This window comes from Filicampus tigris, chromosome 7 (assembly GCF_054856515.1).
Source record: "Filicampus tigris isolate MCC_2025a chromosome 7, RoL_Ftig_1.0, whole genome shotgun sequence".
NCBI lineage: Eukaryota > Metazoa > Chordata > Actinopteri > Syngnathiformes > Syngnathidae > Filicampus > Filicampus tigris.
This window is the reverse complement of record NC_141223.1, coordinates 7,139,804-7,150,493: the sequence shown is the minus strand read 5'-3', so window position 1 is coordinate 7,150,493 and position 10,690 is coordinate 7,139,804. Positions and strand designations below refer to the sequence as shown.

General features: G+C 39.2%; 1 protein-coding gene across 2 annotated transcripts in view; it reads left to right on the top strand.

The window, feature by feature from the left end:
- Nucleotides 1–10,273, top strand: part of egfem1 (EGF-like and EMI domain containing 1) — a 46,070-nt gene extending 35,797 nt beyond the window's left edge. For both annotated transcript variants that reach the window (XM_086036157.1, XM_086036158.1), the window contains 9 exons: nt 1,677–1,808; nt 2,044–2,172; nt 2,612–2,737; nt 4,076–4,204; nt 4,717–4,845; nt 4,969–5,097; nt 8,252–8,377; nt 8,521–8,649; nt 8,859–10,273. In XM_086036157.1, the coding sequence (XP_085892283.1) occupies nt 1,677–1,808; nt 2,044–2,172; nt 2,612–2,737; nt 4,076–4,204; nt 4,717–4,845; nt 4,969–5,097; nt 8,252–8,377; nt 8,521–8,649; nt 8,859–8,938 (1,109 nt within the window). In that variant the 3' untranslated portion in view covers nt 8,939–10,273. The remainder of the gene's footprint in view (nt 1–1,676; nt 1,809–2,043; nt 2,173–2,611; nt 2,738–4,075; nt 4,205–4,716; nt 4,846–4,968; nt 5,098–8,251; nt 8,378–8,520; nt 8,650–8,858) is intronic.
- The last annotated feature ends 417 nt before the right edge of the window (nt 10,274–10,690 follow it).

Sequence of the window (10,690 nt, the reverse complement as noted above, 5' to 3'; positions counted from 1 at the left end):
CTGTCAACTGGAAATGGCATCACAGTTGCTCAGGGCTCAGATAACGACCAATCACGGCTCAGCTTGAAAACATCAAACCAAACTCAGAAAACAGTGCAATCTGCTATGTGTTTTTAATATCATTATTGTATTACCAACTAAAATGCTTTTACATTATAAACCTGGGAACTATTTTATGTATTCCTTTGCCAACACCATCAGCAAATGCTCACAGTTACTTTGCTTTATGCAATATTTCATCATGTGGTCCATACCATTTACGTACCAACCCACCCCCGACACCACCTCTGCTCCTTTCCTCTCCTCACATACTCCCCAGACATCTGATAAATGTTACACACCAGTTGCCAAGTAAAACAGAAGGCATTGTTTTTGTCTCCTCAGCAGCGGATAAGGGCTTTTGGAAGGCAGACATGCATAATGACAGCTCCGTAATTGCCTCTTTAGTCTGGAGTCCTTTCTTATCTGTTCCCCACGCTGCCTGCTGCTGCCTGACTGAGTGCGGCGATCTCACCCACAAACATGTTCAGTTCACAGATTCATGCACTATGACTGATGGTCGCGGGATTGCATTTATTCTTGTTATTGGCAGAAATGCATGAATGGGTGTGTGAAAAAATGTTACCAAGTGTTCCCAATCTGGGTTTGGGCACCAGAAATTGTTGATGAGTTTTGCGTTGATATTGAAAGTCTATATGTTCACACAGTAAAGTGAGGCGGGTGAGAGAGACTTTTTTGCTATTGTTGCTACACACCACATGATATTTGGAAGTCCTCTTTGTTGCTTTTGCACTTTTTAAATGACTGGATGTTGTGTGAGTACACTTAGGATGTTTTTTTTAAATCTTGGTCACACTCTCTCAAAATAAATACAAAGTGTTTCCTTTGAAAAATGAGACAAATATTCCATTCAAGGTCAATGAGAAGCTTATCAAAACTATTGCAGGTTACATTTTTTGGAACAGTTTTGTATATATGTGCATCTGCATGGAACGATTCTAAAATACAACAAGGATGTGACTATTGCAGCTCAGTTGGATTTGAATGCTGCCCGAGGTATCTAATAATATCTACTAATTATACGTTTTAACTTATTTGACTTGCAGAAATATATCTACTGAATACTAACAATGGACAAATGAAGCCTCGTGAATCACTTGTGACCATTTTTAACTCCTCTAGATGCAACTCTTGACATAAACATGCAGCGGAAATTGTATTTCCCTTGCACCAGTCTTTAAACCAAGAGCACTATCTAGAAAAGTAAAAAATATCACAAGTGCTTGATGAAGCTTCATTTTCACATCACTACTGAATACACATTGTATAATGGATAATGGATAAAAAAGTCTACACACCTCTGTTCAAATTCAATGTTATGCGGTGTAAAATATGAGACCAATATTTATAATTCAAAAACCTTTTCCACCATTAATCTGACCTATACGTTGTACGACTCAATTGGAGGGGGAAAAAAGTCTCATGAACGGGGACGTAAAAATGAGCACCTTTGGAATTATAGCTAAAAATGTTCAACCTTTTTCATCTAAATTTGCACAGGGGCTTACGTATACACTTTTTATACCCAGTGTATGTTGTTTTATTGATTAATATAGTAATCATGTTTCTCTTGGGTTTTTGCTAAATGGTGATATATATTTGTTGTATTATGTTAGCTTGTCCAGCTGGCATGTTTGGGAGCAACTGTAGTCAGCCCTGCCAGTGTTCAGGAGACCATCAGCAGTGCCATCCCGTTTCGGGGAACTGTAGTTGTTTACCTGGTTACTACGGGACAAGTTGTGAGTTACGTGAGTACACTTTTAAGACCACTTTATTTGTGTTTGACTATTGAAATGCAATGCTCAAGGATTCCATAGCTTTTTATGGCCTTGCATTGGGAGAATTAACCTATGGTCCTTCAGTCACAGGCCATATTTTTAACCATATATCTGTCTGAGCCCATTTTATGGTACTCAACACATATACCACTCCTGACTTGATAGGCTTCCTTCCATGTATTCTTTTTTGGCTGTATCGCGTCAGGATGTCGTTCAGGCACTTATGGACCAAACTGCAAGTCTCGATGCGGCTGTCTCAATGGTGGCCGCTGTGACTTCAGAATGGGGACTTGCCACTGTCCTCCAGGCTTCATTGGAGCGGACTGCAGCTCACGTACGTTTGTTACCTTAACACCTTCCTTTCTACGCTTTATCTATTTGTCTACACTTTTTATCCATTTTCTATACCGCCTGTCCTTTTCTGTGGGGGAGTTGCTCAGGTACGGTCATTTCCTGGTCTACAGTATACATGAGTGTAAGAGGAAGGCTTGAGCACTGTATTCTTGCTTCTGCACAAGGACAAGCAATACAGACAAGTCACAATGCAGACTTCCTCCTCGCATCATCTAAATAAAAACAATGACTCAAATTAAGCCACAGAGGACAGGTGACAGAGTAACCGTGTCTGTGGAACCATAATTGCTCCCCGCTCTATGCTTCCAAAATATGAAATAATGACCAAATATTTGCGGATGATGACTGCACTGAAAAAAATATTTGACGATTAATTTTTCACGTTACCATATGACTAATTGATCCTTTCCTCCCTGCAGGCTGCCCAAGTGGGTACTACGGCAAAGACTGTGCTAAATTGTGTTCTTGTGGAGAAGACGGGCAGTGCCACCCAACAAATGGAAGATGTATTTGTGCAACTGGGACAATGGGCCAGTCCTGTCAAGGTACTGAAATCCATCACTAATGACCAAAGAGATTTTTAATGATGAATCCTCACATTACCTTTTTTGTACTTCTACATAATTAGACGCTGCAAAGACCAGATTAAACCTAATTTTATGTCTGAAATGTTGTATGTCTAAACAGTATCTGGGACAAGTCAGTTAAAAGACATGAGGCCAAATTGAATTTGGTCCATTTTAAAAATAAATAGTTTTAGTAATGCATAAATGTATAAAAGACTGAGAGTCTGCCTCACAGAAAATGTCAGTCTAATTGGATTTTTGTCGGACCTTGAACTTGGATATTTTATCAGTCTCTTCAGTAAACACTTTAAGTAACACATTCTAGTGTTGGGCCTCTAATGATTACCGACTGTTTTCCTGGGAAACAGAATGCAATCTGGTTTATCAGCATTTGAGCAATTGTAAACGGGGTTTTCCAGCCCAGGATGCACTCAGTACTCACTTCTTTATCCTCTTGCACATGTGTATTCACCAACTTTTAAATGTCTCTTGTTGAATGTTTACAGAGACCTATAAGTAGCTCGTTTTCTGTGTTCCATGTCACTGGATTTGGCAAGGGAGCAAATAAATACACATGGAAATCAAAGACATCTTCCTTTTTGTTTTCTCTAACTAAATTGCCCAGAGAAACATGATTATTCTTTATATCAGTGCCAAATGTGACTATTTTCCCTCTCTTTAATGACTTGTTGATTAAATAAACATAAATGGGTTTGTCTCTGAGTGCTTGCAGAAGGGCTTTATGTTGTCCTCTGATTGTTGGTGCATTGTTCTACTGTCTTCTGATTTTTGTTGCTTGTCCTGGTGTCCGTGAAATAGTTATCTATTGCAAGTCATGTAAGACAATAAGTCAATTTGTGATCTCTTTTGCACATGTTGTGTATCATGGAACATTATCGGCCAACATGTCATGATATTTTTGATCAAATGAGTCATACAAGCGTGTTTACGCTTGTTAGGCCTTGGTAGAGAACTGCAGTCAAAGAGTGTCATTAAAGTTGTCGTGTTGTTCTGATACAGTTATAATTATTGTTGAAAAGTTCCATCTTCTGATTGTTGTATTGTTCTGGTGTCCTTTTATTGTCCTTGTTTTGACTGCCTCCGAGGAACCTATTCTGGTAGACTGTTGCCCGTGTGCTTGGTGGAAAAATGGATGTGCCGCTTCTCTGGGCATTCCAACAAAAGGAGTTGTCATGTGTCCGTCTCATCTGACAATTTTGTAGCATAAAGCTGTCTGCGGTCGGGGGGGGAGGGGGTTCACACCCAGACACAGGATCGCTGTTGCATTGTCCTGACAATTTCTCAATATTTCTCCAGTCTGTCCTAGGGGGCGTTATGGCCTGCAGTGCCGACACAAATGTGTATGTCAAAATGGTGGTCAATGTGATCCTAAGGATGGTAAATGCAAATGTGGCCTTGGCTGGACCGGACCAAACTGTGATACAGGTTAGAGTTACAATAGACACTAGGGCTGCACGATATTGGAAAAGCACGTGATATGTGATATGGTTGTTGAATGTTGCAATAGCGATATATAACATGTATTATCTAATGAAAGAAATACATTAAAGGTTTTGTCAAAGTCTGATAAAAGCATACGATTCCCCCTGAAACTTATTACACATTTTTGCGATACGCACCTATTGCACGGGCCAATATCACAGTCACAATATTTTTTTGATATATTGTGCAGCCCTAATAGACACTCTAAATTTTACACCAAGTCAAACATCATCATTACAACAACAACATCATTATTCCATGATTGTATTTCATGCTACATTGGAACATGGGCCCGCTTGAAATCAAAATACAAAATGGCATCAGATGCATTAATTGCAATTGTATCATTCGTAATATATTGAATGTCCATGCATTGTATGTTCACACTGTATCACGGCTAAAAAATATATGAATGAATGCCAATAATGCGTTTTGTCATCCATTTCTGTGTGTAGCCTGTTCACAGGGAAAATATGGTGATAGTTGTTCTCAAGACTGTTCTTGCTTCAATGGTGGTAGATGTGACCGCTTCATTGGCACCTGCAACTGTACAACTGGGTACTACGGCCACTCCTGTCAACATAGTATGCAACCACACTTCTGCTTGTTTTTTCCATTATCAACTTAGTTGTAAATGTGATTTTCTCAGCTAAACTCTGAAAAAAAATGTTCTTGGTAAAGTAATATACAATATATTGCATTTCTAGGATGCCCACTTGGATATTTTGGCAAAAACTGTGCCCTTACATGTGACTGTAAAGCCGGGCAGACCTGTGATCACATGACAGGAGAATGTGTGTGTCCTCCAGGCTACTACGGGCCTCAGTGCCAAAGCCGTGAGTACTTGTTTGATGTCAAAGGACTACTGCAACATTTAGTGACTCATATGCAGTATATCAGTAAAGAAATGGATGATCTATATTTTAAATAGACTCCCAAGGGAGTCCAAAACCAAAGTCAAACGTTCATCAAAACAAAATTGTGCAACCACAATTAATATCTACAAAAGCGTCGATACGGAGCATACCTGTCTCTTCCAGTCTTGCTTTTGCGCTTACTAGAACACTCCATGGGAACTCAATCAAAAATATTGAGGATCTTGAGTTTTAGTACTCAGTCAATTGGTATGATGACTTCATCTGTAAGTTTAGAATAACTATAACACAGACTGAAAGAATTTGTTCTTGTACATTGAAAGCAATGTCGATGACTATATGGAACTCAGATCATTTCAATTAAAAAACATTGTTTACTGGACTTTGAAAATTAATTACGAAGACCCGAGAATAATTTCCTCTCTGATGCTTTTGTACAAAATCATTGCAATTAGTGCAGATGACCGAATTTAGCAGAGTAGCTAGAGATTTTCAAGGAATGCCAAAAAAGAAATGTTTGAAAGAAAAGAATTATCATTAAATCTGGAGTGGTTAGCCCTTCTGCCACACAGTCGAGAGGCTCTGGGTTCAAATCTTGGCCCGGCCTTCCAATGTGGAGTCTGCACATTCACCATATGCTCGCTTGAGTTGTCTTCGGATACTCCAGTTTCCTCCCACATTCCAAAAATATTCAACCTTAATGAAGGCAACTTCTACAAAGAACGGATGGATAGAGGGATCTGGGTAAAACTGAATTCATGTTATTTGGTAATCTCATTAGAGGTACTATACTCATGTATTGAGTAAGGTTTGGCATTAAGCATTTAGAAATTAAACAATTAAAGGTGCCACTATTTAATTATTTTTTAATAACCAATGTCATTTTATTGGGTTTGCAAGATAATGTGTGTTAGAAATGCTGTTTTAGTTAGTGTTAAATGCCTGGCCTGTATAAGAGAGTGCTGGCAAAAATGATAGATTTACTCATCTCGGAGGATATTCATCCAATTGTTTAATTTTGTAGAAAAAAAGCAGATCATAGACATGACACAAAACTAAAGTCATTCCAACTGGCAATTTTCTGGCTTTAAGAAACACTAATAGAAATCAAGAAAAAAAAAATGGTCATCAGTAACAGTTAATTGTTAAGGCCAAGCAGAGTGAAAAAATTATGGAATCACCCAATTTTGAGGGGAAAAAATATGGAATCACCCTGTAAATTTCCATTCACAAAACTAACACCTGCATCAGATTAGATCTGTTCTTTGGTCTGCAGTTAAAACAGGAGCGATCGCACGTTGGAGAGCTGTTGCACCAAGTTGACTGACATGAATCATGGCTCCGACACAAGAGATGTCAATTGAAACAAAGGTAAATCATCACGCAATTTTGCAATGAAAATGCGGAGCAAAACAAATGAGGAACAAATGGGAGGAAACTGGAGACAACGTCTGTGACCGAACTGTAAGAAACCACCAAAAGCAAATGGGATTTACCTACAGAAAAGCTCAACGAAAGCCATTATTTAATGCCTAAACAGAAACAAACAATGGTCGCAACATTGTGACAACAAAGTCAGAATGGCTTAAGTAAAAGCAATCGTCAACGGTGGATGATGAAATTCATATTCAGTGATGAATGGCGATTCTGCACTGTTATTTTCTTTGATATTTAGAAAGCCAGCTGACAACTCGTAATATTTTGAAGCGTGGAAAAGTTTCTGAATAAATAATTCATACATCTTTCTACTCCCTTTCAGACGTATTAAGTAAAACTATACGTGCGAGCACACAGTGCTTTCTTACTCTGTAATTCAAAATAGAGTATTTTTATTCGCCTGAATGAATTTTTCATGTGCTTTAAAGAAATACCACCTATGTCTACGATTACCAGTGTATAGCCACTGGGTTCCCACTTGTAATGCTGCATGGGCAGATGTGAGCATGCATGAAGAGAACAGTTCTAAAATGTCTGTGGGCAGACAAGCCCGGAGAAAGGTGGGAGACTAGACGGACTGGTTATTTGATGACAGACATGTGTTTCCCCACTGCTTAATGCGTCCCACTTCCATCTTTGAGCCCTCCTGCCTGCTTGCTAGGATCTCACACACGGTGTGAGCATTTAAATGGCCACTTCAGTCACAGCAGGAGGGACAACCAGCATAAAAACATTGCTGGCTCTACCTGTGTGTTTGTGTTGAGTAACAAAATGTGTAATTGAAATCTCACATACCAGTTAAAAAAAAAAAGAAAGAAAAGAAAACTTCTTTCTCATGACGATACATTTGTGGTTATTGCCACTACTACTACATTTACACTGTCAGGTGTTTGCATTTACGGTGGAACCGCCGAGGAAAATCTCTTCTGGGACGCTTGTCGAGCTCCAATTTGCTGTCACCATCATAATAACTTTATTAACAAAAATGAATTGTGAAATTAAAACATAATTGTTAATAGTAAAACACCAAAACAAAAAAGCACTCAGTTTTGTTTACAAATGATGAGGTTGTGATGTGAAAAGTTATGCCTCACTTTTTTGACTTTCTTAACCATCCAAAATATTTTTTTTTAAAGTTAAACACCGTTGATAGTAAAACAATAAAGTGTAATTGTAATTTAACATAACTAGTGTAAGTGATGACGTGCATTATGATGCTGGAGTCGTTCTGCTTTTGCATGTACGTACCTTCTGGCTCATATTGTTTGGAACAAGTCTCACAAAAAAAAAAATAGTGCTTCTCTTGCACTGTCACTTTATTTTTACATCTTCGATTGAAACAGTAACGATTAATAAACTTGGGCCTATGTGAAAGCCACATGTATAAGCACTCTAATTATTTGGAAATTATGTTTCTGTCAGCTGCAGGGGCTGAGATATGAATTATTTTGTAGGTGTTAAATTTCTGGGAAACTTCAGGTTTACAATGTTAATTCCAAAGACGACCTTAGGTTTTGGGGAGCTGTTGAGCCAGGCACCATCTAGAGGAGTCAAGATTGATCTTAAGGGCTTCATGAAGCTTCATTTGTCCATCACTAGCGCATATGTGTGTGAGTAAGGACATTGTGTCTGAAGAAATAAAGAGGTTTTTTTGGCTTTTCTTTTTTTTGCTGCTCAGGTTGTGACGCTGGCAAGTTTGGCGAAAAGTGTGAAAGGTCATGTGACTGTTCAGGTGGCTCATGTGACCCATCCACTGGACGTTGCCTCTGTTCTCCAGGAAGGACTGGACAGAGGTGTGAAAAAGGTACATTGACTGATAAAGCAAAGAAGACATTCAGAAAATCTTCTTTATTCGTACGTGTCTAGAATACCGAACAACCGTGTCTAGAATAAAGAACAACTTTTCCTCCATCATTCACATCCATCGTTCTGTCTGCTCTGTCTCAGACTGTAGTGGGGACCGATTTGGCCCAGACTGCTCTCTATCTTGCCAGTGTTCTCATGGGGGCCGCTGTGATGCGGTGACTGGACGCTGTCAGTGCCCACTCACCTGGCTGGGGCCCACCTGTGGTGAAGGTAGCACATACACACACACCACCAGCACACACACACCGACCCTCCCTGGCTCACTCTGTCTCTTTCAATAACTGCTTATTGCTCCTGACGGTTATTTTAATGCGCACCCAGCATGGAGTCAGACTTGGGTCTGTCTTCATTTTACATCCTCAAAGAACATTTGTTTTTGATTTTCGATTTGTTTTTTTCCGATTTCTTATCTCTTTCAGCGCTGCTTCACCAACCACAAGGACAGCTGAACTTTTCAGTGTCCCAGAGAAAGGGAAGAGTGGGCAGTAAAACTGTATAAACGCCAAGATTAAAACACAGGGCTTGGCTGGCTCTTGGAAGCTTCACACGGGTCATAACGTGATCTGGAATTGTGTGACTCGTCTATCAGAAAGTGGTGTTCCATCACTGAGCCTGGAGCTCAAGACTATCAACCAATCAACTTGACCTGTGAGCCGGCCTCAGAGTACCACAAATTGTTCCCATTTAATTGCTCTGTTTATCTTGATAAGCCATTATAAGGGGGGTAGCTTAATGTATGCTTAATCAAAGTGGAAAGTAATCGAATGAATACATTTTGAAGCCCTGTGATTGTTTGGCCATCTGTCCAGACTGGACCCCTCCTTTTACCCAATCAGCTATGATTGGCTCCCCACAACTCTGTGCATGATGTAATAATTCCAGGACATGCAGCATTTATGGAGTCAGATTTACACTGCAAAAAAATTGTATATAATTTACCCACTTTTATTTTGTTAAGTTGCTCCTCACTAGTGATGGGGAAATGAAGCTTCATGAAGCACTTGTGATATTTTAACTCCTCTAGATGGTGCTCATGGGTTAAAAATGAAGACTAGTACAAGGGAAATTTATTACATTTCCACTGCATCTTTAAAACCAAGACTGCCATCTAGAGGAGTCCAACATTTTCACAAGTGCTTCATAAAGCTTCATTTGTCAATCACTACTGCACACAATAGAATCATCTGGATTTAGATACATTTTTAAGTGGATGTATAGTATGTATAGTACACTGAAAAAATGGTTGAATTTACTCAATTTTATTTTGTCAAGTAGTTTCACAAAATAAAATCATCTGTATCCAGATACATTTTTAAAGTAGGTGTATAGTCTGCTTGAAAAAATCGATCTAGATTCAGATGATTTTATTTCCTGCAAGTACTTTTCAGTATCTGATTGCCTTTGTTTATTGGATTGAAATATGTAGGATATCTTTATTCATTTGTTGTAATTGTTTTGAATTTCTAAATGAAACTGTGGGCATTCTGAACACATTAGAGGCTTCCTTGTTGTAGTGGTAGAGTGGTAGATCAAAAATAATGCAGGCACAAACTCGAATGTGTTAATTGGGTTACCAGCTGGTAAAGATTGTTACTTATTGTAAATGATAACATTGACTGGTGTAAATATTTGTTCTGAACCACCTTAAGCATTGATATTGTCTTAAAAAATGAAAAAAAACATAATTTTAACAAGAAAATTTATTTGGGTGTCATGGGTGACTTATACCAGTGTTCTGTTTTCCCTGCCTGCTGGCAAGTCGCCATGTTGGTGGTGCTATATTGTGGTAGAATGTATTCACTAGAGTTCAGCGTGTCTTTGCATTGTATTATATGTCCTGAGTGAAAGTCTCATTGATGGCTATATGTTGATCAATGAACCAAGTAATAATAAAAAAAAAAAAGGAAAATTGTGAACACCTCTTTTGAATTGTCTTTCAATCGTGTGCAGCGTTGTGTGCAATGAATTTGCGAGAGAAAGGAGAGATACGACATTTTTCAAGTGCACTGGAGCATTCCCTTTGCTAGCGGTTAAAGGTGGTTGCGGTCTGGCAGAGGCAGGCAGGTGCCTGGGCCGAATGTGCACGCATCCCAGCATCCCGAGGGTGACTGATGGGGGAACAACCCAGCAGTGGCGGATGGAAATCACCACACATTCTCCCTCTGGTGTTGGTGATGGATGGACGGGGGGCTGCTCCAGCTCAGCCTGTGTTGTGACAGGCTGCAGATGTACTCCAATAATGTTTATCGGT